This window comes from Fusarium odoratissimum (assembly GCF_000260195.1).
Source record: "Fusarium odoratissimum NRRL 54006 unplaced genomic scaffold supercont1.11, whole genome shotgun sequence".
Classification (NCBI taxonomy): domain Eukaryota; kingdom Fungi; phylum Ascomycota; class Sordariomycetes; order Hypocreales; family Nectriaceae; genus Fusarium; species Fusarium odoratissimum.
Window position 1 is genome coordinate 449266 of NW_022158697.1, and position 26550 is coordinate 475815.

The following is a 26550-nucleotide window of genomic DNA, read 5'->3' on the forward strand; positions in this document are numbered from 1 at the left end:
TGGAACGAATCGATCGCTTGTCCACATGATGATCTTTACTCATCACTCATTCAAGATGATGGCGAGTTTTGTTCTAGTGTTCTTGAGGGGAATCATTGCGGTGCGGGATATACTACGCCTGCGGAGTATGTGAGGTATAATCAGACAAGGATAGCTTCATATGTGAGTGGCTCGTGATAAGTTTGGATGATTGCTTATGAGTTTCAGTGCGAGTGTATTGTGACGAGTGCGAGTTTCAGCACTACGAATGCAGATGAGCCTAGGACGAGGGGGTATTCGGATTCGACGGAGGTGTCGGTGGGACAGCCTGGGTCGGGGACGTATGCTGAGACGACGGCTGGGGGAGCGTATTCGACGACTGAAGCGTCGTGGAATCAGACTGCAGCGTCTGGTGGAGAGACGACAGCACGAGAGACGACTGGAGATGTTCCCAGGACGACATACGCCAACAGCAGCAGTCCAACTACAGGATCAGCCAGCGAAAGCCTTACAAGATCAGGTTCAGCAGCTTCATGGAGCACCACCACAGAGTCACCAGCAGATACCCAAGATCCCTTCTCAGCATCCTTCTCAAGCCAAGACCGAGCACCTACTTCATCTCACTCCCAATCTGGCAACCGGACCCAAACTCTCCAGTCCAACACGGGTGTAACATCCCAACTATCAGATACCCGAACGACACGATCTGGCACTGCAACCGATTCGCCACCGTGGTCTTTTCCTGGTATCTCGACGTCGAGTCCTGTGGAGAGTGGGACACGTCCGACTGGGACATTGACAGGGTGGAACTCGAGTATGACTGCCCCGAGCGGCGGTATTTCTGGGACAGGGCCTTTTGTGCCTATCCCTACAGAGTCGGCTCTAAGTGTGTCTGTGACCACTGGGTCTAGGACAACGGGTGAGAGTGTAGGGCCAGGTTGGAATACGACTTCAGCCTCAACAGCGAATGGTTCGATTCCAACTGTCAGTCTCTCAAGTGGGAGTTTTGTACCATTTCCTACAGGCTCGGACTTCACTAGTTCTGGGAGCTCGTCGAGTGGTAGTGTGGCTCCAAGTTGGAACACCACGTCAGCGTCGAGAGGCAATGGATCGGCTCCGACTACCGATATCTCCGGTGGAAGCTTCGTACCCTTCCCTACAGCCTCGGCTTCTACCATCACTGGGGCCTCATCTAGTAGTACTATATGGCCAAGTTGGAATAGAACTACCTCTGTTTCGATGGGTAATGGCTCAGTACCAACAGTCAGTATCTCCAGAGGGACGTTCGTGCCGTTCCCAACGGCCTCGGTTTCCGCAAGCTCTGGTGGTTCATCAAGCGGGAGTGTAGGTCCAAGCTGGAATGGTACCACGTCGAGAGGTAATGGCTCGGTACCGACACTCAGTATCTCGAGTGACACATTCGTTCCGTTTCCAACGTTGTCTCTATCAAGCCAAGCATCTTCGGTGGTCACAAGCTCGGGGAGTAACTTCGGACCCAGCTGGAATAGCACGTCTCTTCCTTCTGGAGGAAACACATCTGCAACCGTAACTAGTGGTTCCAGCGGGAGCTTGGTCCCTTTTCCAACGTCGTCAGCTTCGGTCCAAACGTCTTCAAGGGGGGTTACTTCAGGGACCAGCTTCAGTCCCAGCTGGAACAGCACTTCCCTCCCATCAGGTGCTAACTTGTCAGTACCAACTGTAAGCACCAGTGGTTCATTTGTGCCATTCCCAACGGTATCACTCCCAGCTTCATCATCCTCAGTAGAGGCGACGACAGGGAGCAGTTTGTCTCCGAGCTGGAACACCACTTCTCTACCTCCTGGCGGGAATTCCTCAGTACCAACCATCAGTACAGCCAGCGAATCTTTCATACCGTTCCCGACGGTATCACTGCCGAGTCAATTCTCGTCAGCTGAAGCAACATCGGGAAGCAGTCTCTCGCCAAGCTGGAACAACACTGCTCGACCATCCGGTGGCAACGTGACTATACCGACCATCAGTATATCCCCATCCCAAACCTTTGTCCCGTTTCCAACTCAGCCTTTCCCAAGCGACACGCTCACAACGGGCCCGGAGACTAGTGGTAATCAGTTCCCCAGTTGGAACAGCACTACCGCACCAGGGGTTAACTTCACTATACCCTCCATCAGTATAACTCGGGGTGGGACGTTACAGTTTCCAACACTGCCGTTGCCGAGTGAGTCGATCACGACTGAGCCTGGGAGTGGAACAAGCTCGATGCCCGAAAGCAGCGCAGTTCCGAGCTGGAATGGCACCACTTCTGCGCCTGGAGGTAATGTCTCCGTCCCGACGACCAGTTTATCGCAGACTGGGACGTCATCGCTGGTTCCGTTCCCAAGTGTATCTTTGCCGACCGTTTCTCAAGCAACGTCAGGCTCGGGCCGAAGTGAGACTTTGGTGACTGGTTGGAACACAACAACTGGGCAATCTGAGGGCTCTGGTTCTGTTTCGACTGCCGGCTCTTTTGAGTCTGGTTCAATCGTGGCTCTTTCAACAGAGTCAGAGATTCTTACCAGTTCTCAAAGCGGCGGTGTTGGCTGGAACATCACGTCGTCCATCTCAGGCGTCATCTCCCTCCCAACCATCAGTGTACCAACCTCTGAAATTCCAACGCCGCCTTTTCCAACAGGTTCTTCAGAGGTGCCCAGCACTACTGCCAGTGAAAGTGCTGTTCCGAGCGGTGACACTACGGGCTCTGCACCAGGAAGTACTGGAACCGTTACATCCGTCTCGAGTCCTGTGGCTGCAACTTCAACGTCCGGCGCCTCCAGCGGCCCCGCGTCACCAGGCAGTAACGTAACAACAACTGGCGTTCCCGAGTTCCCTGCCGCCAACTTCACCCACGTTACACGCACCGCAGCCATCTCGCAAGAAACATGCTACACTCTCCCCAACCCAGACGGTGATTCGACCCGTCGAGCGTTGCTATACAACGCCAGACTCCGAGAAGACAACGTCTCAATCCCCATTCCTTACATCGAGTCTGTTGAGTTTGAGAAGGATGGCGTTAATCCGCTGTATCTCACTGTCCGCGATGAACAAGGCGGGATTTACTATGTCGACATTTCTCATCGTGGAAGGCTTTCGGTCGTTGATCCTAACGGGTATCTGGTCGCGCTTGATGCTAAGGGGATTCACTTCTCGGGGAGTAACTGCACGTACGACATATCAATCTCGATTGACGATATGTACGAGCAGATTGCCGACTTGGCGGGTGTACAATGTGCTGCACTCAAGCACGAGCGCGCCGAGGACTTGGACTTCAGTCAGGTTCTGTACCTACATGACCAATGCGGGACTCCCGTTGACAGGTCGGTCAGACAGTATCCTCAGCTTCTCGTAGGCGATACAGTCTGTGCAGATGTCGCTGTTGACGATGATACTGGACGTTGGGACTTTGAGTGTACGTTTCCGGGATCTGAGTCTGGCTCCTTGAGATGTCAGTTGGCGATCAAGAACAAGGTCGTCGACTTCATCTCCACAGATCCGTTCGGCGGTGCATGTCCTGACTTGTCCACTGTCGTCACCACGCTTGAAGAATCAGGACAAGACATCGTAGACCCTGAACAGCTTCGCAAAGACTTTGCCAACCAAGGTCTGTCCAGCGACAGAGCAAAGCAAGAGGCCGATGCAGCTGTCGTGGCATACACTCAACTCTGGCAAGCTCTCGGAGCAATTTTCACCAAGAGCACAGAGGCTTCACAGGGTGCTTTGGAAGATTACATCGACGTATACAACACCCGTCGAAGCTTCGAAAACGACATCTGCCAATCCCTCCACGAAGGCGAAATCCCCCTCAACCTAACCCTCATCGCCGGCGCAACACGCATCCCCGCCATAACAACCCTCAACTGGGCCCCCGAAACAACAAAACCCTACAACATCACAGTTCAGGACTCATCACGCATCGCCTGCTGTCACAACAGCGCTGTCGCAGAAGGAGAAGGCGCTACATGTTCATATCCCCGCGACGCTGTCATCCCAGGCACGGGCTGTGTCTGCGGTAAGAGTGCTGCGGGTGTAGGCATTGCATTTGAGTGGACAGAGTGTACGAATTACAAGGGAAGTTGTGAAGCTGATGGGGATTGTGGGGATGGGTATTTGTGCTTGACGGGAAGCTGTTGTGGTGGGGGTGTTTGTGTTGATGCGTTTGCTTGTTCGCAGAATGGGACGGATTTGGTGCAGCAGTTTGATGGAGGGTTTTAGGGTAGATTGGGTGTATAATATTTAGAGAACAATCAGCAACGCAAGGAGGAGTAATTCGTTGAATAATTTTATCTAGGCATCGTCGCCTTGCTTGAGGATTTTGCTTTATGTGTTGATTGGCTTTCAATATCTAGTCATGGTGCGCTATGGGTTGGTTGTCGCAGAAATGTCATCTCAATTTGTGTATAACCTCATGTTGGCCCATGGAGTTCACCACAATAAACTATGAACACTCAAATTGCAGGACATAACCATGGAATCGCGCACAGAAAAAGAATGGTCGACTTCTACATGATCTTCAAATGCTCCCACAGCAATTGAAACATCCAAAGTAACAGCAAATGGGTGTCCGCCGACCGGCAATATGAGCCTGGCAACAGTTTGCTTATTGGGATCATATCGACGCCTTCATCTACAGGTCATTGGATGCGACGTGACACTCGGCCGCATACAATCAACATTTAAGCCAAAAACAGTCACATCAATCACACAAAGCGAAGGGAGGAACAGCAAGATATTTGTCAATGACGTGTGGACATCAAACGTCGTCCGATTGAATTTTGGAATCTCTTAGACTCATAATCCCAAAGGTATTCATCCCATCCGTTATTTTTTGAATGATGCTATCATAACCGGACTCCATCCCAAGACAAGCCATATCAACCCATTTAAGCCTTAGGGGCAGTAGGGACGATCTTCTTGCCGTCCTTGTTGTAGCGGACGCGAGGGGGAGGGGCACGGTTGCGTCGGCCAACGACGGATCGGACACTGTGATAATCTGGTCAGCTCAAATTCGGTGGGGAGAACGTACTGGGAGTGTGGCATCAACTGCGCAGCAGGCTGGGAGTGTGTATGGTTTCATAAAAGTACTCCAAGGCTCATCTGAAGCACATACGCAACCAGGGCGCAGTTGTCACACTCCCGGGGAGGACAACGTACCGGACAATCTTGCCGTGAATGGCGCAAGAGACGCAGTACTGCAGCTTCAGGTACATCTTGGGCACGGTGTACTCCGCGAAGACGGAGGCATCCGAGATGTCACCTGTAAATAATTGTAAGCGAGTGATCGAGAGAAGCGAGGAGTGGGAGGGGACGTACGAATAGCAGCAGACTCAACCATGTTGCGGATGGTGAATCTCTTGATCGCCTTGTCCTTGGGGGTGCATCGCGAGCAGTTGCTGCATCGGATGGGCTTGACGTGGCCGCGGCCCTTCTTGTTTCGGCCGCTGGAGAAAGCTTGTTAGTAACTCGGTTCAAAGTGTGAAAATATGTGCCGTTCAATCGTTGTCGAACATCATCGCGACGTTGGTGTTGTTCGTCTCCGTCGGCGATGATGGTATGCGATGCGATTGCAGGCGGATGGGGGGGGAAGTCGTACTTGTTCTTTCTCTTCTTGACCATTTTGACGGTTGCTGCTGATGTAAATATTCAGGTCCACGCAAGTGAAGAGAAAAGGAAAAAGAAGAAGAGAAGAGGCGCACTCTGAAATGTGCGTTTAGTCGATTGACGTTGAGGGCCAGTCCACTTTTTCGGTTTGGTGGGCAGTAGGGCAAAGCACTCCCGAATCTCAAGCGGATCGCCTGCAGAGACGGCTGAGGTCAGCGGATCCACCGCACCAGTTGGACGAGGGGCGTGCTGAGTGACCGCAAAAAAGTGAAAACCCTGAATCATGTGACCGACCCCACTGGATGGGCTGGTTGTAATTTCTGAACGGGCGCTGCCCTCCACCAAAAGTCGATCTTCTTCAACCCCAATTCGCACCATCTGAGGATTGCTTAGGAAGGCAATAGTTTTTATTGTCGAGGTACGTCTGAAAGATGCTGCAAATACCCGTCTCTGTGAGGGCTTCATTGCCTTTCACTTGAGGATTGCTCTTTTGTTATTTCGAATCGCAATTCTCTCTGCGCGCATGCTCGACGCTTTTTTCGACCTTGAGCCTCTTTTCGTTCATCTTCGAGGAAAACTAGAGTCATCGCACAAAAACGAGACAACACTCCGCCCGACGCAGCCGGACATTTGTGCTTCATACTTGGGAGAACCTGGATTCTAACCGTCTCAGTTAGGCAAGATGCAGATTTTCGTCAAGACCCTCACGGGGAAGACGATCACCCTTGAGGTGGAGTCTTCCGACACCATCGACAACGTCAAGTCCAAGATCCAGGACAAGGAGGGCATCCCCCCTGACCAGCAGCGACTCATCTTTGCTGGCAAGCAGCTCGAGGATGGACGCACCCTGAGCGACTACAACATCCAGAAGGAGTCCACCCTCCACCTGGTCCTCCGCCTCCGTGGTGGTATGGCCAAGAAGCGCAAGAAGAAGGTCTACACCACCCCCAAGAAGATCAAGCACAAGCGCAAGAAGACCAAGCTGGCTGTCCTCAAGTACTACAAGGTCGACTCCGATGGTAAGATCGAGCGACTTCGACGCGAGTGCCCCAGCGACACCGTAAGTTCCCTGCATCTCTGTTGGTTTGATCATTTGAGACTAACTGACTCTCTAGTGCGGCGCTGGTGTCTTCATGGCTGCCATGCAGGACCGCCAGTACTGTGGTCGCTGCCACCTCACCTACGTCTTCGACAAGCAATAAATGCATGACCAAGGGACTTGAATTGGGATTGATGACGGATCGGATTGGGTGCCAAAAATGGGCGTTGACGGGCTTTTGTAGCATAAAGCACATCCGGTTTCTGAGATAATGCATGCTTGATTGAGACGACAAACTTGTTAAATCACACAGCCGTTCTCCCCTGTGACTTTCCCTGTGTATGGATGTCTCTGTTTGACATGATCATTTGCCACTTAAAGCTGCACCAAAATTCGCCGTCTGGGATGCCCTTTGTGCGCCTCCATCGAGGCCTGCTCTACAACACCCCAAACTCATTGCAAAATTGCCAAGACCCTCGTAATCGATCATTCTTATCAGTCCTTATCAGTTGAATTTCGCAGCCTCGCATGAATTTCTTGGTGTCCACTGGTGAATTTTTCATCCCGCCAGAGCCTCGTTTGCCCTGGTGGGGCATGTCCTCAACACCAATAAATCAGACATGGATGGCTGGAGAGCACAGCAGAAGGTCTCAGATAGCATACGTTAGCTACCATAAAATGTCACTCATTCAGTTGCTATTGAGTCTGTCTTGTACACCATCAACCATTGTGTCTTCATCCACACCATGACAGCGTACACTCACAGCTGTCCATGGCCTACATTCACAGTCCCAATCACGATAAACGTAGTCTTCAGTGAATTTGCATGTTTTTGTAAACAAAGGGTATGAGTTTTCCCTCGTAGTGAAAAACAGTCTTTTACAATCAAGCCAAATGCCCTCAAACGCCCAAAAGCCATAAGCCAGAGATCAAGATCCTACAAAAACTCCTCAAACAATTGCGCAAGGGCCCTGGAAGCAAGTCTCCCGCGCCATCCATCGCTTTCGCCGCCCTGAGACAGGGCGGTGCTTCTGTTGGAGCGAGTCGTGTGAGACTCCGCGCGAGGAGATTTTGCTGGGCGGGAGACGTTGACCAGAGTCCGACTACCCTTGCGCAACGTCTATCATGACTGAAGATGCATCTCCCATTATCCGTGTTCCTGGAACGCTCTGCCGAGGCGACAGCATAAACCAGACGCTCTCAAACAATAGGAAGAGCTCTACTCGTCATCCGCAGCCTTGGACTTTCTCTTCTTCTTCTTTTTCTTCTCGCCGTCTTCCTTCACGGCGTCGGCTTCCTCCTCATCCCTCTTGCGCTTCTCCTTCTTCTCCTTCTTCTCTTTCTTTTCCTTCTTCTCCTTCTTCTCCTTCTTGGACTTCTTGGTCTCGGGCTCAGGAGCGTCAGCCATCTCCTCGTCGGAGCCAGCATTATCACCGTCGTCGAGGAGGTCCATAACACCCTTCTGTAGAATAGTTAGCATTGATCAGTGATTGCGCTTCAGAATACACATACCATGACATCGGTGTTCTTGGCGGGCTTCTTGCCAGTGGCGTAGAACTCTAATCGGTCCTCGACCTGCTGCTTGAGAGCCTCACCGAAGCGGGTTGAGGGCTCCTCGGAGAAGTTGTCGATGCGGCTGGCCATACTGCACTTGTTGGCGAGGTATCGAGAAATGCGACCCTTGTTCTTGGGACCAGCCTTGCCAATGAAGCTGCTGTGGTAGATGAGACCGTACTTGGGGGTGTTGCTCTTGGTCTTGAGAGCACGGAAAAGAGCCTTCTCGGCACCGAGGATCTGGAGAGTAGAGGCAGGGTACTTGGAGAGGTTGGTCAGAGAACCAGCGTGAGAGATGAGGCGGGCGGCAACGGGAGTGCCAATGAGAGTCTGCAGGTTGGGGGCGATGTCGGACATCTTCTTCTCGAGGTAGGCGGAGGTGGACTTGCGGTTGTCGGCCTGCTTGACAACAGCCTCAGCGAAGCCGTGGACAATCTCGAGATCAGCAGCAGAGATGTCGAGACCCATGGAGACCTTGGCGGCGTCAATGATGGCCTGAGCCTTCTCACCATCCTCACCAACGAGGGCAGCAATGTCGTGAAGCTTGTCATCGTTCAAGCTCTTCTTGTCGCCAATGGCCAGAACAAGCTTGCAGTAGGTGTAGTTGTCGGAGACAATCTTGATCAGCTCAGGGAAGTGCCATCCGTACCACTCGCGAACGCGCATGAAGAACTGGTTGACGCCCTTGTCCTGGAAGTCGATGGTCGCGCTGGCCTGGATGATGTGGTTGTCGTTGCGGGTGACGCTGAACTTGACCTTGGCACGGGAGTAGGCGTGACCCATACCCAGACCGGCCTTCTCGACGTCGCCGTACTTGAGTCCACCGAGAAGCTTGTCGGCGTGGAGTCGGATACCGCGAATAACGTCGCCGACAATGTCAGAGGTATCGGCAGTCTCGCACTCGAGGCCGGGGAAGAGGCCCTTGATCGCGCCAGCAAGGTTCTTCTCGGAAACACCGAGAACGACCTTGGTCTTCTTGCCGCTTGTCTGGGGAAGGTTGAGTTCGAGGACAGACTTGAGGTAGTCCGAGACGATACCCTCAGTAACGAGGTTAATGTTCTCAAGAGCCTCGACGTGACCCCTTTTTTGAAGTGTCAGTTATCGCGCGTCCATCAGCATCGCACATCCGAGTTGGAAATACCTGAAAGGGCTGAAGTTGGCCAGCTTGACCATCTTGCCGAACTTGGCGAGGTCGTTGACGGCGGCCTGAGTCTCCTTCAATTTCAGGCCCACCGCATCCTGCTGATGCACCACCTTGAAGAGGGCATAGCCCACGGGGGATTCGTATAGAGCGTAGTCGATGTGCGACATCTTGTCGTTCCCTGCCGGTGCCGCAATTGGGAATGATTCCGCGTCGAATGGTTTGGTGATGGCTCGAGGCTTAAGATTTTCACACTTTTTTTCCAGGTGGAAATTTTCTGGCAGCTTGCGCACGGACCAGTTGAGGCTGGTGTGGCTAGTGAGTGGTCACGTGGATGGATCTAGCCGGCATCGATTCGATGAGACTTTATGAGATGAAGCATGCAAAAGTATTCGTGAACTCAATATTGTGTCTTGGTTCATTCTTGTTGAGGCCGTGATTTATTCATACTGTTCATTTACTTATGTTTCTCCCAAGAGTGGAAGCGTCAACCTATCTCAACGCTCATCTTACTCCTTGACCCACCAAATCCACTTCGCCTCAATTGTCTGGGAATCCATTTCGCAAGTTATCATACTTGCTCGCAGGATACTCAATGCAATTATCCTGCCTCATAAGTGCACCCGGTCCACCAAACCCATTCACAACAGTCGTGATCAGACTTTGTTCACCAGTCTTGTCCGCACTGCTCTCCCACCACATTGCACCTCCGAGCTTCCACTTCTTGACATACTCCGCCTTGTCCCAGGCAACTCGCGGCGTGTCGTATGTGACCATGGTTCGTGTCTGGGGGTTGTAGCAGTAGCTTGCGCAGCATCCTCTGTCCCCATACTCTGTAGCACCCTCGAGGGGAAGTTTCTTGTAGTCGTGGACACCAGCTTCCCAGGTTCCTCCACCTACGCCTTGGTAGGGGCGGCCTGGACCGTCGGTGTTCTCGAAAGCTCGGCCGTAGAGGGGCATGCCGAGAACGATTTTCCCGGGGGATACGCCGCTGCGAACGTAGAAGTCGATGGCGGCGGACGTAGAGAAGGGTGTTGATTGGGGGTTGTCGGGAGATGGGTACAAGTTCGCCTGGTGGCCAGCAACAGAGTCCCAAGACCCAGCATAATCGTAGGCCATCAGATTCCAGAAATCAAGATATCGATCCATTCCACGAATATCGAGCTTCTGGAAGTTTGTCGCGCCAGCGGGACAAGCAACGGTCAGTTCGAAATGATAAGGCTGGCTCAAAGTCTGGGCATATGCATCCATCTCACGTCGAACCGCAGCAAGCAGCTCAACGTAATCTCTAGCCTCATCTGCGTTCTGAGGGTACTCCCAATCAATGTCGATACCGTCAAATCCGAGGTTCTTGAGAAGGTCAACGCAGCTCTTGGCGAAGGTATCGCGTCCTTGGGGTGTGCTGGCAGGAGCCTTGAAGTTGCTGCTGTAGGTCCATCCTCCAACGCTGAGAAGAACCTTGAGGTTGCGGTTACGACGCTTGAGAAGGTTGAGCTGCTTCATGCAGCCGTATAAGTTGGTGCCTTGGTCATTCCAGGAGTCGCCATCCCAGTGAATGTCAGTATCGGCCCATGAGTCGGTGAGATGGCTGATGATGTTAGCTGGGCTGCATTGAGATGAGAGTTGGGTGTGACTTACACTTCGCCAGAGTCGCTGCGGACGTTGGCGAATGAGTAGAGAACATGTGTGAGGTTCTCTACGGGAAGATCTTGAGGACGATGCTGTCGGGCATAAATGGCCCTGTTCTCGTTAGCTGAGTTCAATGTCTCGATACAGGGTAGTTTCATACCAGTTGACAAAGTAAGCGACGGTGCGGAAACCTTCAGGACCACCACCCATTTTGACTGAAGTAATAGACGTAAAGGTATTCGATAGAAATACTGCGATCAATACAATGAGAAGGGAGGTTATAAGAAGGACACTTGACCAGGTACAATGCCCAGCTCGTTGTCTCTGTGGAATATCCGTGATGATGGAGGGGCACTTGGAGGGGCCGAAGGTGGGGAATCACTTCAGCTTCAAAGAACAAGTGAATAACGAAGTGAATTGAGTAGGTCTTGAAGGTGTAGCAAACAAATAGTCAGATATAAGAAACGTGGAGGCATCCAAGCCTCTTACTCAGCAATTCACTGACCAGTTTCAGCTCTTCATGTCCAACTTCCAATCCATGTTTTGCGTCGTCATCTGCGGCTTGACTTGCTTTGGGGTCTGAGCGGCCAAGAGTGGCGGTGCTACAATCGTGGCAATGCTGCGTCCCTGGCTGGAGGGGTAAGAAATCGACGCTAAGCGACTAAAATACTGAGGCAGCTACAGGGGTAATATGTGGCAATATCTGACGAATTACTTTTGGCGTCTTTGCTGAAGATCCCAAGCTTTTTTATGCTCCTTAAGCCCAGGCAGCTGGGGTAAATGCATGAGCTAGACAACGCACCAGACGACGGGACTGAACGGCATTGGCAGCTTGGCGGATCAGTCTGAGAATAGCGCAAATACTTCAGTATCGTTGCCTTCGGATTGTTGAAGAAAGATGGAAATTTTGATGCTGAATCTTTGTATCTCTATGTGAACAGTCGCAACGTCATTGAATATTCCTGTGCCAGGGTATCAAAACACAAACAAGAAATCCTCATTCTCCAAATCCGTGATGTCACCAAAGCCTTTATCTTCATCCTTCCGATCCGCTCTATCCCTTTCAAAATCTCCCGACTCAGTAACCCTATCATCCTCATTCTCTTCCGCCTCACGCAGTACCCCTCCACGCAATGATCTCTCCATATGCTCTATCCTCTCCGCCTCTTCCGCCGTCTCCAGACTTCGATCGACAAGCACGGCACTCTTTCCAAGCGCGACTCTGCGCTGGCTGTGAAGGCGGTTCAGTCGAGTGAGGTGCAGAGAAGTGAGTACCACGAGAGCGATAACGATGATGTAGAGTGCGAGGTTCGCGCGAAGACCGCGGGTGTAAGCTGGTGCTTCATCGGGAGAGTAGAGTAGAGGACCGATAATGTTGCCGGCTGAGGCGCTGATGAAGATGAGTGCTGATGTGGACTTGCGCTTTGTGTCGCCGGCTGTGTTTTGTGATGACCATGAGTAAATCAAGGGTGCTGAATGCTGTTAGGTGAAGCGTGACAAGAGATGAGGAGATACTCACTGATACCAGTGTATGTGCACAAGCAGAAATAGCCAGCCAGCAAAACCCCCTTGTTCTCAAGATTATGCGCAAAGTGTAAGAGAATGGCGCATCCAACGATGGGAGGGATACACAGCATAACGATGACCGGGCCCTTGAGCTTCCACTTCATGGCGACATAAGCACTCGCCGACACAGCGATGATGTGCGAAACACCAACAGGGACGTTGAATAACATCGTCTCAAAGGGATCCGACACAAATGACTTGATGATCAAAGGCCCGAAAGTCGAGATGCCATTTGAAGGTACGGAGATGCAAAAGATCATGGCAACCCAGCACCATGTCTTGAGGTCCTTCAAAGTCTCAACAACATGAGAAATTCTCCACTCGCGAGACATGACACCCATTTGGTTATTGCGAAGACGCTCGATTGCAATGATCTTGTCTTCGTCGGTGAGAAACTTGGCTTCGGTGGGTGAATCGGGCATCCAGAAGAACATGACGAAGGACACTCCTACTGTGATTGCGCCGAAGAAGAGAAAGATGATCTACTGGTGTAAGTACAGCGACATGGAAAAGAGTGAGTTTGGTATACCTGATAGGGCTTCATCTTGGAATCAATACGTGCGAGTCCATAAGTAATGAGACTCCCGAGCTGTGAAGCATTAGCTCGGGCTATCAATGAAGAACATCACACTCACCACCCACGTCAACCCATTCATACAATACCACGATCCAATTCTCAACGTCTGCTCTCTTCAAAACATTAGTAACATCTCACACCATCAACCCACCAGACATACCTTCTCCTCCACCACATCTGCGTAATCGCAATAAAGCTCGGTCCAATACTAGCTTCAAACGCACCCAGAAAGAACCTTGCAACCATCAATGTCTTGAAATTGCTCGCCCAAGTCATCAGAACAAGCGTGACTCCCCACGCCAACACCATAGCGCTCGTGAGTTTTCCGATGGGTAACTTGACTAGCGCGAGGGCGAGCGGTGGTTGCATTATTAATTGCGCGAGATACACAATACTTCCGAGCCATGAGTATTGATCGCCTTCGAGGTTGGTGTCTTCGATAAGGCCGAATATTGAGGCGTATGATAACGTTGCTTTGTCTAAAGCTTGGAGGAAGTACACTGAGAGCATGAGGGGCAGTAACGCAATGTCAATACGCCGTAGAATCCGGGCGTCGTCAGCTGGCGAAATGGTGATCTGCTCATCCGGCGAACGACCCATTTTGATGAGCAACATAGCCGCTGCATCGCGATAGTTCTCAGCTCTGACACCTTGTCCCTCCATGGTGTTGTTTTCTGGTTCATCATTGTTTGGGAGGGGTTGGTACTCTCCGCGGGACGACATGGCTGCGGCATACGAGCGGTTGAAAAACCTTGACAACATGGTTGCTCCAACCCCGACGGGCGAGTCTTTTTTGTTGACAAAGTTTGTTCTGTTTGTTTGGGTTTCTTATCGTTGGGTATCATGTAAGATGGTTTGGTGGAACGAGGAGTGACGTCGGTGTGGCTGTGGTTTAGGGAGTGTGGCCCCTGCAGGGTCTGGAGGTTATGTCGTGCTGGGCCCTGTAATTCCGACTAACTACTAAAGGCATTAAAGATCTAACGTGTGCTGAATAGCACCATTGGTCAAATAAACGCGCTGGCTCAGACCCACAGGCACTACTCAATTTAACCAGTTTATATAGTAGAATCTTATGAGAGATTGAAGTGTTCCTTTAGATCCCGTTAGTTGACTGGCAACTAAATTCCTAATATGTGACTCCCATCTGACCAGCTTGGCCCCGTAATTGCGATAGAACATATGGGAACGGAAGCATGCCACGCGCATCTTCTTGCTTGATCCTGATCCCCGGCCCTTATAACCTTTGCCCCTAGCTTGATGAACAGAGTAAATGTGGCATATATCCAAAGTATAACACGCTGTGAAAGCCTGCGTTAATGCAATCATATGCACATATATGGCGCATAAAATCGATATATAGAAGACCTAATGTAAGCTAAACCAGATATCAAAATAGCCTAGTGTAAAGCGCTTAGGGACTTAGAACTACACTCCTAGGTCAGAGATGGCTCCCTCAATATAGAAAGGCCGGGGGAAGGGAAAACAAGATGTTCATACTGCATAAAGGCCGCAGCCCCCTCCGTATAGAAGGAGCTCGAAAGGTACCATTTCATGCCCAAGTACTTAAGCATATATTCTAGCCTATAGACCTATATGCCGTATAGTAAGGGGATAAAAGCAGACACACCAAGCATTACATAGGCGCCGATCCTGACCTTCTGCTATTATAACATCCTGAACTTAGGTATGGAGATGAGAGCTGCTATGGCAGATCTGCAAAATATAACCTAACGACCTGGTTAGTATGCTTCGAAGACTTATTACCTCTTACAGCAGAGGGTATATCTAAGTGGCCTAGGTAATAAATAATAGTCTAATGAATTCTCTGCAGAAATAGTTTGCAGTTAAATATATAGTAGATCCCAGGAATAAAGGTGCCAATAGTAATAATAATAATCCCTAGTAACTCTATCTGGTGCTAGAACTATTCTACCTCATATAAATGACTTCTGATAAGATAACATATAGCGCTGAAAATTAGACAGCTCTCACCAAAATAGAAGAAGATAGTGAATATAGTAAAATCGGTTCTTATGATGTTGATGTGCTGTGGCCTATATATGGTTTGGAGAATGGCGGTCGCAAAGAGTGGTAGCAGTATAGCGCCGATTAAATAGGTATATATATTGCAGGTCTTATTATGAAAGAAGGTGAGACTTTTGATAACTTGCAAATAATCTTCTTCTAATGGGCAATAGCCGGCGAAGATATACTTGTTGTCTTGCCGCCACTCGGAAATATCGTGCCGCGTGATGTTCCGTGTTATGGGTGATAGATTGGCCATAGGCTGCTTTGCGCCGTTTGGGTTCTCAGGCTGCGCGCGGCGTTGTTTAATAGTATCTGGCCCGGTCATAATCACTGCGCGCAGTTGTTCCAGGTTGCGCTGAATCCTCTTCTGATCGGAGGAGTGATTCGGTGAAGAGATCGATGGTGCAGGAGAGGAGGAGGAGACTTGAGGCCTTGAGCATCGGCCCAGCGGAGTAGGGACACAAGGCAGCTAGGCGCGGCTCGGTTTTGTTGTAAGTGCCTGAGCGCCTTGGCACCTCACGGCGCTGCACGGAAATAGCTGGCGTCCACAAGGCCAAACTTGGCCATGTTGCTATGGTTGGTGTGGATGCTGGTCGCGTTGTAACTTTCGAGGGTAGCCGGATCCTTGGAGGTGACTCTTCTGACCCCAGAGAAGGGCAGTTCTCTAAAGAAGCATGTAACTTTGAGATCCGGCCGGCCTTCTGCTTTCTCCGTACTATGGACTAGAACTGATCTTGAACTGACTGGAGGGATTCAAGGCCACCAGTCCAACCACTGGTAAAGTCATCGATGGATGGTAAGAGAGCTGATGAGAAGAGATATGAAGTTCCACTCAAGAACCTGATCACCTTGGAATGGGAAATATCATGGACTTGATCGTACCGAAATGAAACAGGAGCTCTTCTTCAATCAAGGCCTGAGGTATCACAGCAATCTGATCAAGCAAAATAAGGCAGTTCAATTCAATATCAGGAACACAAGCGAAGAAATGCTCATATATGTTCACGTGTGGGAGCAAGGCGATTTCTCTGGGACCCAGGAAACTAGTCTTAAGGCTCACTAAATCTATCCTAAATTTACCTAAAGCTTTTCATCACTTAGGATAGAGGCCATAAGTTTAGGTTTCTTACCTCGTTTAGGTTCACAGGCCAAGTCAAGTGACCCTACATCCTCTCATCCTATGATGTCGAGGTTGGGGCATCAAGTGGATTACTCCAGGTTCGGGATCTGGGCGACTTCCGAGCCAACTACGATAACCGAAATCAGACATGGAGATTGAGAATACGACAAAGAAGACGAGATAGCATTCGGAGATATGAGCAGAGTGCAAGTGTCAAAATAGAGGGTAATTGGCCCACTGTTCACATCCTCCTTACTCCTAATCATGGATGTTCGGCAATCGAGCTCAACGTTGGCTTTGAACTCAATGCACTCTAAACAGTGCTGCCCGGCCGTTTCTCCAAAGCCGGATCATCAATATCCACCCACTTCCAACACCCTCACTATTCTGCTTGTCAATCCTTCCCGTCCCTCCCACACGAAATAAGCGCCTGCACCGTCCCGCTGCAGAAAATGCCAGCATCATACATGCTGCTTAATTCGCAACGCATTACTTCACCCAACGCCACCTCTGTTATGCCTCCATCAATGGAACACCCTTCTCAGGCTCATTCCCCAAATTCGTTGAAGACAATCGCCCGTAAGTTCAATTTACCGTTCAAATCATCCCCAATCAATGCCTGAGTTTCCAAATTGTTACTGTTTGTCGACTTATTAGTTTTGGTGAGCGAAAACGTCTGAACGAAGAGTATGAGTCTTGATCAGATGAGAGAGTGCGAGGATACGACAATTCCACGCATTGACTGAGATTTAATAGCTGGTTATATAGTTCCGTTGAATCTCTTTGTGTAGGTGTCAATGCAATGGTTCTGAGTTTTGTTTGGACTGTGGTTATGACTCCTATTAAGACATGTGAGTACATTCAAGATCGTGTTCAGATTCTGACTTGGAATAATATCACATAAATTGAAGATTATGCTTTAGAACTTCGACCAATATGGCCTATAAAATACATTGTCCTTGGTCAGTTCACCTACTCGGGGGGCATTCTAGAGGAGGCAAGAAAACTTAGCACCTTTATCCTAAGTGATAAAAATACTTACGTGAATTTAATATAACTTAGTATAATTTAGCAGGCACTTAGACCAGTTAATTTTGGCATGCTGATTTCAAGTCAGAAGTTTTATTACCCCTTGAGGGCATTCAAATGATGTGAGGCCTTTCCGCTGGAGCGGCTTCAGCGCCGCCCTTTTATAACTTCACTCGCACTCACGAAAGGCTGGACAGAACAGGGTACAGCTGCATCGGTCAATCCTACAAAGTTGGATTTGCCCCAGGATTAGGCGATGCCAGCTTCCAAGTTATCGACCTACATTGACTTGAGTGACGGGAATGCTATCGTGGCGATGGGAGTTGCGCACTTCAAAGACCCCAGTATTTCCATCACGCCTGAGAGAAGTATACTGGTTTCGCATCTGGAGGGTTTTGGAAGTACTTGGGCAGTACGGAATACAGAGTTGACGTTGAACCTACTCAATTAAACGTCACTGTTAACGGCCGTGATAAGAACATCACTGTTGTACCTACGAACGACACCAAGGTTTCGGATATTGACCCTTCGCGATAGCTCAAGGTCATCTTGCTTCGACAGTCGATTTAGCCTCCAACGGTGAGACGACTATGTACGTATCGACTGTTGATAGAGCTTTCATCACTCCCATCACCAATCATCGTCTTCGTACTGAGATGAGCAGCACCCTCAGCTACCTTTCCGAAGCAATCATCACTCTCGAGGGAATCGAGAATGCATTTGTAGCTATGGTATATCGAATGCTAGTCGCATATACCTCAGCCCGATTCATGGTCGGAGAGTTCCACGATGAAGTCAACGACTCCATCTTGTGAGTGAGAGTACTGTGGGTGCGAGGTCAGGAGAGAGGTTATCGTGAGAACACATAAGATAGAACTGTAGAAGAAAATAATTTGTCATTTAAGAAGGAAGGAGGAAAAAATCGGTATATTATATGACAAAGATCCATTACAGATGCCAGAGATCAATTGAGCGCCTTTGAGTCATCCCAGGAAATGTCTACATCTCGTGCCGGTTTGGAACTGCGCATTGACAGCCATCAATTGTTCAATGAGACCTGCAGATATTATGCACCTTATAAGTGCGGTGATTGATTCAATCACACGTTCAAAATTGCGTTTCTACGACTTAGTTCAAGTATCGCCATGGGGGATTTCTTCGTGCGCCATGGGTCAAGCAAAATGCGACGCACCTAAACTTATTCCTACATAATTCTGGTCTCTCTTCTCAGGGAGAGTGTCTAGAGGAGGCAAAAAGCCTTAGGATTCTATCCCTAAGCTATAAAAATATTTAGGTAAACCTAGCCCAAGCTTAGGGACTCTTTACTAAGTTTATTTTAGTATTATCCTCTAAAGTCCTACGTTTTGTTGCTCTCCGAGGAGTGTAAACTTGGACCCCTTTCTATGTGGAATGAAGCCCCGCGCTATCGAGTCCCTTTTCTGGGGTCTCCCTTTCTTTCATTTCTTTTGGCGTTCTGAGACATACGAATATCTGGCATGGTGTCCAATACGACAAACCACATCAATTAAATATCTCATGTCTCTAAATACCATTGATCTACAGAAAGGATGTTGATTAGTTGACTGTGAGACATGGTTTCACATCAGCCTTGCAAAGGGTTGTATTCATCCAACCTAATCCCTTGATATTTGGCTCTTTCCCTCCCTTGCCTCAAGTCCCTATTTCCTGTCCACGAGGGCAAAAATGTCTTGACCTCAATTATTCTTCCTTCTTAGCTATTGCGAGTAATCTTATACAATTTAATTCTCGCGTTGTCGCGGAGCCAGGTACACAAGATGGGTGTAGCGTCTACACTCATGTCGCGATTCTGCAGGATCTTACCACCCGTCACCATCGTCACGATATGCTTCTACTTCCTCATTAAGCTCTCCCCCTTTTCCAACGCAGTTGCATCCGATCCTGGGAGATGGAATAATCACTCCTTGGATGTTGTTGAAGAAGAAGAAGATTACACCTCGACATTCGACACGACTGCCGTCCCAACGCCTCGTCAAACCTCAGTAGCGTATATCGAAGATCTTGAAAATAAGGGCGAGATTGGAGACTTTGTTGATGACGATGAGGTTCTTCCTTTTGTTAACATTGAAGATGAGGCGGATTGGGACGAGGAGGATCTTCAGGAGATGAGTGGTGGGAAGTATGAGAACGAGACCGTTGATGATGGTGGCGACTGGTCTAGATTCGCTTACATTCAGTATGTGACAAATGAGGACTACCTTTGCAACTCGGTCATGATATTTGAGGCGTTGCATCGGTTGGGAAGCAAGGTGGATAGACTCTTGATGTATCCGCAGGAGATGCTTGACCCAGAGGCCGCGTACTCAAGCTCGCATGGTGGAAAGCTTCTAATCAGGGCAAGAGATGAGTATAATGTCACTCTTCAACCCATTGAGATCCAGCACCGCGATGGACAAGACGGTACGTTCATCACAATGTCCAACTTCACGTTGTTCCCTAACTCTATTAGAAACATGGGCAGATTCCTTCACCAAACTCCTCGCCTTCAACCAAACCCAATATGAGCGCGTCCTCTCCCTCGACTCAGACAGCACGGTCCTCCAACACATGGACGAACTCTTCGAACTCCCCCCCTGTCCCGTCGCAATGCCCCGCGCATACTGGCTCTACAACGACAACCCACCCAAGAAGATCCTCTCCTCCCAAATAATGCTAATCCAACCCGACGAGGTTGAATTCGAGCGCATCGTCCAAAAGATGAACAGCATAGGGCCAAACGACTACGACATGGAGATTGTTAACAGTTTATATCTTGACAGCGCTCTTGTCTTGCCTCACAGGAAATACGATATGCTCACGGCGGAGTTTAGAGCCAAAGACCATTCAGCGTATCTTGGTAGTGAGAGGGAGCAGTGGGATCCGAATGCTGTGCTGAACGAGGCCAAGTTTGTGCATTTTTCGGACTGGCCTGTTCCCAAGCCGTGGATTAACGATCCCGAAGTGAGACTGCAGAATCAGCCGGATTGTGCTACGAATGAGACGACCTGTGCGGAGAGGGAGATCTGGAATGGGTTTTATACGGACTTCAAGGATAACAGAGAGGTAAGTTTTGGTGTTTGTGGGTTTTTTGAACTGGGTTTACTGACAAGTTGCAGAGAGTTTGTGAGTCGTTTGGAACGCAGAAATGGATACATTGGAAGAGAATGGAGAGGAGGACTATGTGACGGTTCATGTACATATAGAGATAGCCGGGATGCTCAAGGTTGAAGGTGATTTATGAGTCGCAAAAAGGAATAAAAATGAGTATTATGAATGGTATTGACATTTTACAACTGATCTTTATGAGTGGTGCTGGTCATGATAGCATCGTGCTTGAACATACAAGCGGGAGAAGGCCAACACCAATACTGTACTTTCAATCCCATAACATGACTAAAGGATTTACTTCTAATCAGTGACAAGATCGAAAAGACGTCCTCAACTTCAGGCACCACTAAACCAAGAAAGTGTTTCCGCCTCCAAGGATAAGCACCATTGTCACCAATAAGAGCAAAAGGTGTAGCACAAGCAGGCTTCGCCACAGGGGCAACAGCCAAAACACCTCGCTCATGAGTTGTGTGAGTGAGTCTCACTATGCTTGGTGCTGGAGTTGGGACTAAAGTTAATGCTGATGGACAGCCCGCCACGGCTCTTCTTGCAGCCGGTGAACTCCCTGTTGAACACATCGCGAGTCTGGCTTTCGAACCCGATGGTGAAAGTGAGGCCTTGGACGATGAGCATTCCTACAAGCTTGATGGCCAGAGTAATCATCGGCACCACTGTCCTTCTCGGGATTGGGCTTGGACTCCCCCTCTACAAAGAAGACAGAAGGGGACAAGGATAGGATTATCCGGTCGGTAAAGCTGCTGGCGAACTGCGCAACAGGTGTCATTGCAGTTCAGAATGCCTGTGAGTGTTGTTGTTGTTGTTGTTGTAGTGATTAAGTGTGCAGTATTGTGAATGGAAAGATAGTGGTAAGCCAGTGTTTGAGACGAAAGCGATGCCCGGAATCACTGACTAAGAATCATTCCTTGTATGCTATTTCGTTGTACTTGATCACCTAATTATCTACATGGCTTGTTTACTTTTCTCTGGTAGGTAGTCTACTGTGATTTTCGAGTGAACCTTTCTCAAGGGTAGCACAGAGAAGCTCATAGAATGGGCTAAGAAACGCTACTACATTACGAAAAACGCATATGGGCAGAAGGTTCAGATTGCCAGGCTCAATGACTGAAGCTCTCGGGGCTGGGGAAGAAGGAGCTAGATTGGCAGGGCAGAGGAGGAGTAGCTTGTGAGTAACTGGCAGGATGTTGAGAGGTCTCATAGGCATGTTGAGGAAGAGATAAAGAGGAATAGGGATCTTGATGATGCGAGAAATCAAACCCAGAATAAGAGGGGGATTGTAGATGCGGATAAGCTTGAGCAGAAAGGGGATGATGAGGGTGAAGGTGAAAGTGGCGGTTGGGAGAAGGGGATTGAGAAGGGGCCGGGCAAAAGCGAAGGTAACTTACTCTAATCAGGGTCGCGGAAGCGATTTGATCATACCTGTTGGTATGCCACTTTCGACTAATGTATGTAAGGTGTGAGAAGAGAAACGGGATTTAATCAATTATGTTGAAGTGAAAAGGAGTGACTTTTACTATTGCTACTTCATCCTCCGCAGCCCAGTATCAACTTGTCCGTCACCCTTCTCCTCCATCACTATCCTCCATTTACATTCCCTTCTTCACCCTCTCAACCTCCTGAACCTTCGCAAAAGCCCTCTTCGTCTGAACAACACTATGAACCACACAAACCGTCGGAATAACAATCCAAATCGCATTACAGAAAACATAATACATGTAAAAGTAAAACTGCTCCGGGCGACAGTACACAATGCTATGAACGATATCGTTGAAGTAGCAAGTACCAAAGTACAACAAATCGCCGTAGAGTTGACCAACGCTGATGATCAGCTGGATAGGGTGTCGGAGGGGATGTTGCTTGACGATGCTCCATGCGCAAAAGAACGACATTGGACCCCAGAGGAAGGCGGTTATGGCTTCCATGGGGACGAGGAAGGAGTCTTGAGTGAGGTAGCGTGAGTCTGAGAGGGAGTATTCTTTCCAGAGCTGGGCGAAGAGGAATTGTCTGTTGGAGATGTCGACGAAATTGACGACGTAGTAACCTGATCCATTAGCACCACTACCAACCCGATATTAGAAGGGGGAGTGCATACCCTCGAAGAACAAATGGATGCATCCGCAGAGAGCAAACCACAGTGTCATGAATATCTCCGTCTTTGATGGTTTTCGACGAGATTGTTGGATCAAGGACAGTGTTACTCCGAGAATGGCACTTGCGCCGACGACGAAGGATGCTACGAGAGCGCGAGAGGATAGCGTGTTGGCGGCATATTGAGGAAGGGCTGCGTTCAATGGCCAGAATGGGTGAAGGGGGATTTTCGCTGTTGCGTTGACGCTTTCGATGAGAGTGTCCATTGTGTCTGTGTCTGCTGCGCAAGAAGTGAAGTCAAAGTGGAAGTGCGAGCAGCTGAAATGTTTATTGTTGTTTGTAAGACGAAGCTGAGTACGCCTCTTTTAAATACTCCAATCAACTCAGTCTGCAATTTACTCAAACTGATTCACCACAGCCTTGTTCCTTCCTCCACCCAAACATCTTACACCGTTTACCCGCTTGGCACATCGGAAACTCAAGATCCGCCATCGAACCATTTCCATCCCCACGACAGAAGGATTATCTCCAAACTCTCCCATTGGCCAATCCTGAATAATATCGGAAAAATAAATGGGAAGCGGGAATCTCGGGGTCCGTTTGGTGATCTTGGGTATTTCAGATGCGAATACGAACGCGTCACTCGAATACGAAAATCGATGTACGCTGTTGTGATTACTACTGGCTCATCTTCTTATCCAAACACCACAGTCTCGGATTTCACTTCTCCAAAACTCCCGATATCATCGCCTGAACTCATTATAAGCGATAACTCAACCCTCTTCTCAACTGCATCCACCATAACCAACGTCTCTCTCATTCTCATCATCTCAGGAACCCTCTCTATACCCGCCCAGCTCGTCCTCGCAGGAATATCCTCCGTCTCCGCCCACGCCTCCCAAGGAACATCTTCCATAGCTTCTAACGGAGAAGCTAAATCGCTATCAAAGTACTTCTGTCCTTCAATTTCCATTATTCGTTGGCCCACTGCTGCCGCACCGTCGCTGTGCCACATCCCTTCTTGTCGCTTGATCTTGTAGAGAAAACTAATTGCGCGGCGTCGGAGCCAGGGATGGCGACAGCGCTGGGCGACCATGAAGGCGGGAACGATGAAGCCTGATTCTAGGGAGAGGGGGGATTGGACTTGGGATGGTGGTGTGTTGGACCAGAGTGTTTCTGCGAGTGTGAGGATGCGTTCGTAGTGGCCTAGGAATCTGTCCCATCGTGTTTCTGGGCCGAAAGCGCCTCCTGATAGGAACATGCGTAACATGGTGTGGTACAACCTGATGGACACGGCGCCTGTTTCGTCGTGGGGGTTTGGATGCTTCTTCTCGAACTGGGCCATCTTGTACTCCCAAGAGCTAAGATCCTTCATTGTGAGATGCAGCATCGCGAGGTCTTTTGCTGCACCCTCTTCATCTCCTGCTACCGTCGTCTCAGACAACATCATGAGTCTTCTCATCATTCCAAACAACGCATTCCCAGCCTGGCCATAGCTCTCTATCTCTGCGGTCTTCATGTACTCGTCAATCCACACCGTTCTCGGCGCCAGCTTATAAGGATACGGCGCTGATGAATCAGAGAATGTCATGGCCATCAAGTCCAACCTCGTCAATATCTCTGCGGCACCCGACGTCTCGGAACTATGTCCTGCTTGACTTAGCAACCGATGGCCAGCCATGATGTGAACTTGACTTTCGGACCATCGACCCATCATGTTTGTAACTGATAAAAGCGCAAGACTCAATGCAAGCAGTTGTGTTGGATCCTTCACATCTCGAGCACACGTTATCGCACGGCCATAGTTCTCATTTGCCTGCGACCATAGTTTCTCACCGCTGTGATATCCATGACCTTGCCAGAACAGCTCATGTCGTTGATGAAGCGCCCCCAGAGCAAGGGTAGCGTGCCATACTGCTGGTTCAGAATGCGCCAGCTGGAGTAACTCCCTTGTCCAGAATTGCGATGGTATAAACGATGCAGTCGATGGAGCAGTTAATGTACGAAATACATCGAACAGCGTTAGATTCGTCGGCGTCGCTGAACGACTTCTATCCCGTGGATACTGAGATAAAGCTTGTGAGATCGGTCCAATCACTGACATTTGCCGAGCTGCCTCTGCAAGTTGACGTCGTGTAACCGTTGAGTCCTCAGGTAGATATCCATCGCATTGACGTTTAGAATTTAAGCATCTTTGACACGAAGGTTTCGCCAAGTCGCATTTTACTCGACGAATGCTGCTCTTATTAGTCAAACCCTCACGCTACCACGAAATACCAAGACTTACCGACATGTAATGCACCCATTCCCTGCTTTTCTTGGCATGATTTTAGTAACTGGCTCAGATTATTGTAGAGAATGAGATTACAGGCTGGGCTGACGCATTTGTATATATTTCATCATCAGCACAGCCACGCATCGCCGTGATGTGGGCTATGAACCAGGATCCGTGACATTGACTCACCGTTATGCGTCGTCAGATTTAAGGCTATGTTGTGGCTTTTTAAGCATAAGTGCATTGTGAAGGTTTCAAGATAACGCTTTAGACTTGAAATCCTTGCATCAAGAACCGGAAATAGACGTTTTGAGGAGCCTGCTAAGCTGATAAAGTTATCCTGAATTAGCCTCAAATCTCGATTGTTTTGATCACTGGATATTATAGTCCCAAGTATTCTCCCGTTTTCTTTGAAGTGACGGTGATCTACGTCGCATGTTGGCTCAGCCCTACCCGTCCGTAGCAGGGATCTACCATCTTCAAATGAACCCGAACTAACCACAGCGCTCCATTGTCAACAGATCCAATCACACTAACACAAAGCTTCGATTCTAATGCAATTCATCATTCATAAATGGGTATCAAGTTCTATAATTCACTCTCCTTCTCTTTTTTCTTCGCCCTCAAAACAGCCGCGTGCTGCTTCGTATGAAACTTCACATCATCCGGATACAGCGGATTCCACACAGTATTACACACCTTACACTCCGAAAACGCTGCTTGTGACGATAAGTTCAGTGTCGTTTGTACTGTCGGTGTCTTTGCTTTCCCCCTCTTTCCTGGTTTTATATCGCTTGTGCTCGATTCACGCTGTAAAGAGTTCTCCCGAGCAGTTGGTCGAGCGGATTTGGTGCCGGAGTCTTCGGCTTCTGTGTCCTCGCCTTGTGTATCATCTCCTGTGTTCTCGTCGTCTAGTAATGGTGTTGATGTGCCGCGGAAGCGTAGTAGGCGTGGTTTCTTTCGCAATTCTATCTTTGGTGGTTGCGGTGGTGAGGATGGGGGTGTGGTTTCGGGTTGAGGCTCGTCACTCTTTGGGCTGGAGGTAACTGTAGACGATGGAGGTACAGGTTTGAAGAAGTTCAAGATTGATCCCTTCTTGACTGGCTCGGTAGTGGGTTTGTTCGTTGTTGTCGATTCAAGTGTGTTCTTCGCCTCTTCCGTGACCTTCTCCAGCGGCGCCGTGTCTGTGCCTTTGGATGCTGGTTCAGAAGCTGTTACTTCTGTTGATACCCTTCGTTTCTTGGTGTTTGGCTCTTTCGGTGAGTCGTCCCGAATGCTTCGTTTCCCATATGTTCGTAATGGTTTGACGCGCGATCGCGGTACCGATGGCGCTGGACTTGCACACCTGATTGAGTCAGTACATTTCCCTTGGTACGATCAAAGCTCGAGGATCATACATTATGGGGGTTTGCCCTTCAATTAAATGTCATGCTGCCCAACATGAATCCTAATCCGTGTTGCTGTCGCGTGGTGATGCACGTAAACACGTCGCACTGCCAATGCGTATGGAATGTCCGCAGGAGAAGGGAATTTTATGTACAATGGAGACGACTTGGGAAAGAACGAAAGAAAGGGACTAATAAATAAACAATAGATGCGGCCTTGACTTCGAGGTTGAGGCTTGCTGAGGAGAGAAAACAGTGAAAGTGATAGATGCCCCACTGGACTGGGAAGACGCGTTGAGACGCGCCTGGCGCGCAGTCACATGGGTCTCGAGCCATGATATCACCACCATCATGGCTGCTACGCAATGCCCGTGCTTTTGCTC

The 26550-nt window shown here is 49.3% G+C and overlaps 13 protein-coding genes across 16 annotated transcripts; 4 read left to right on the plus strand and 9 right to left on the minus strand.

The window, feature by feature from the left end:
* Window positions 1-304: 304 nt before the first annotated feature.
* FOIG_07599 (uncharacterized protein) lies at window positions 305-2015 on the minus strand. Its single transcript, XM_031207180.1, has one exon. It carries the CDS (start codon window positions 1848-1850, stop codon window positions 600-602), a length of 1251 nt encoding a protein of 416 aa, XP_031062713.1. The 5' UTR covers window positions 1851-2015; the 3' UTR covers window positions 305-599.
* A 202-nt stretch (window positions 2016-2217) lies between these two features.
* On the plus strand, window positions 2218-4368 carry FOIG_07600 (uncharacterized protein; the record flags this gene model as incomplete). The annotated part of the gene is made up of 1 exon (XM_031207181.1): window positions 2218-4368. One exon carries the CDS (start codon window positions 2218-2220, stop codon window positions 4204-4206), a length of 1989 nt encoding a protein of 662 aa, XP_031062714.1. The 3' UTR covers window positions 4207-4368.
* Window positions 4369-4399: 31 nt separating this feature from the next.
* Window positions 4400-5796, minus strand: FOIG_07601 (40S ribosomal protein S26E). 2 transcript variants are annotated; one of them, XM_031207182.1, is made up of 4 exons: window positions 5585-5796; window positions 5305-5432; window positions 5146-5248; window positions 4400-4974 (listed from the first exon to the last, which is right to left on the minus strand). In XM_031207182.1, exons 1-4 carry the CDS (start codon window positions 5605-5607, stop codon window positions 4875-4877), a joined length of 354 nt encoding a protein of 117 aa, XP_031062715.1. In that variant the 5' UTR covers window positions 5608-5796; the 3' UTR covers window positions 4400-4874. The 2 variants fall into 2 exon arrangements, with proteins under 2 accessions (XP_031062715.1, XP_031062716.1); XM_031207183.1 differs by having other exon boundaries at window positions 4400-5248; window positions 5585-5786.
* A 102-nt stretch (window positions 5797-5898) lies between these two features.
* FOIG_07602 (ubiquitin-40S ribosomal protein S27a) lies at window positions 5899-7305 on the plus strand. Of its 3 annotated transcripts, none has more exons than XM_031207185.1 (3): window positions 5899-6010; window positions 6266-6652; window positions 6708-7305. In XM_031207185.1, the coding sequence occupies exons 2-3, from the start codon at window positions 6275-6277 to the stop codon at window positions 6792-6794; spliced, it is 465 nt and encodes a 154-aa protein (XP_031062718.1). In that variant the 5' UTR covers window positions 5899-6010; window positions 6266-6274; the 3' UTR covers window positions 6795-7305. The 3 variants fall into 3 exon arrangements, with proteins under 3 accessions (XP_031062718.1, XP_031062719.1, XP_031062717.1); XM_031207186.1 differs by having other exon boundaries at window positions 6270-6652; XM_031207184.1 differs by having other exon boundaries at window positions 5899-6652.
* On the minus strand, window positions 7277-9648 carry FOIG_07603 (uncharacterized protein). Its single transcript, XM_031207187.1, has 3 exons — window positions 9327-9648; window positions 8144-9266; window positions 7277-8093 (listed from the first exon to the last, which is right to left on the minus strand). The coding sequence occupies exons 1-3, from the start codon at window positions 9494-9496 to the stop codon at window positions 7851-7853; spliced, it is 1536 nt and encodes a 511-aa protein (XP_031062720.1). The 5' UTR covers window positions 9497-9648; the 3' UTR covers window positions 7277-7850.
* Window positions 9649-9699: 51 nt separating this feature from the next.
* Window positions 9700-11544, minus strand: FOIG_07604 (chitinase). Its single transcript, XM_031207188.1, has 3 exons — window positions 11116-11544; window positions 10965-11066; window positions 9700-10914 (listed from the first exon to the last, which is right to left on the minus strand). The coding sequence occupies exons 1-3, from the start codon at window positions 11163-11165 to the stop codon at window positions 9867-9869; spliced, it is 1200 nt and encodes a 399-aa protein (XP_031062721.1). The 5' UTR covers window positions 11166-11544; the 3' UTR covers window positions 9700-9866.
* A 252-nt stretch (window positions 11545-11796) lies between these two features.
* FOIG_07605 (uncharacterized protein) lies at window positions 11797-13986 on the minus strand. The gene is made up of 5 exons (XM_031207189.1): window positions 13259-13986; window positions 13157-13211; window positions 13051-13110; window positions 12475-13003; window positions 11797-12427 (listed from the first exon to the last, which is right to left on the minus strand). The coding sequence occupies exons 1-5, from the start codon at window positions 13858-13860 to the stop codon at window positions 11931-11933; spliced, it is 1743 nt and encodes a 580-aa protein (XP_031062722.1). The 5' UTR covers window positions 13861-13986; the 3' UTR covers window positions 11797-11930.
* A 3545-nt stretch (window positions 13987-17531) lies between these two features.
* Window positions 17532-18090, plus strand: FOIG_07606 (uncharacterized protein; the record flags this gene model as incomplete). The annotated part of the gene is made up of 2 exons (XM_031207190.1): window positions 17532-17676; window positions 17813-18090. The coding sequence occupies 2 exons, from the start codon at window positions 17532-17534 to the stop codon at window positions 18088-18090; spliced, it is 423 nt and encodes a 140-aa protein (XP_031062723.1).
* Window positions 18091-18938: 848 nt separating this feature from the next.
* On the plus strand, window positions 18939-20570 carry FOIG_07607 (glucose N-acetyltransferase 1). The gene is made up of 3 exons (XM_031207191.1): window positions 18939-19714; window positions 19764-20356; window positions 20410-20570. The coding sequence occupies exons 1-3, from the start codon at window positions 19072-19074 to the stop codon at window positions 20476-20478; spliced, it is 1305 nt and encodes a 434-aa protein (XP_031062724.1). The 5' UTR covers window positions 18939-19071; the 3' UTR covers window positions 20479-20570.
* Window positions 20571-20860: 290 nt separating this feature from the next.
* FOIG_07608 (uncharacterized protein) lies at window positions 20861-21185 on the minus strand (the record flags this gene model as incomplete). Its single annotated transcript, XM_031207192.1, has 2 exons — window positions 20861-21018; window positions 21041-21185. The coding sequence occupies 2 exons, from the start codon at window positions 21183-21185 to the stop codon at window positions 20861-20863; spliced, it is 303 nt and encodes a 100-aa protein (XP_031062725.1).
* A 689-nt stretch (window positions 21186-21874) lies between these two features.
* FOIG_07609 (uncharacterized protein) lies at window positions 21875-22932 on the minus strand. The gene is made up of 2 exons (XM_031207193.1): window positions 22512-22932; window positions 21875-22460 (listed from the first exon to the last, which is right to left on the minus strand). Exons 1-2 carry the CDS (start codon window positions 22771-22773, stop codon window positions 22006-22008), a joined length of 717 nt encoding a protein of 238 aa, XP_031062726.1. The 5' UTR covers window positions 22774-22932; the 3' UTR covers window positions 21875-22005.
* Window positions 22933-23188: 256 nt separating this feature from the next.
* FOIG_07610 (uncharacterized protein) lies at window positions 23189-24649 on the minus strand. Its single transcript, XM_031207194.1, has one exon. The coding sequence runs from the start codon at window positions 24609-24611 to the stop codon at window positions 23202-23204; it is 1410 nt and encodes a 469-aa protein (XP_031062727.1). The 5' UTR covers window positions 24612-24649; the 3' UTR covers window positions 23189-23201.
* Window positions 24650-25370: 721 nt separating this feature from the next.
* FOIG_07611 (uncharacterized protein) lies at window positions 25371-26517 on the minus strand (the record flags this gene model as incomplete). The annotated part of the gene is made up of 2 exons (XM_031207195.1): window positions 25371-26127; window positions 26372-26517. 2 exons carry the CDS (start codon window positions 26515-26517, stop codon window positions 25371-25373), a joined length of 903 nt encoding a protein of 300 aa, XP_031062728.1.
* Window positions 26518-26550: the final 33 nt, after the last annotated feature.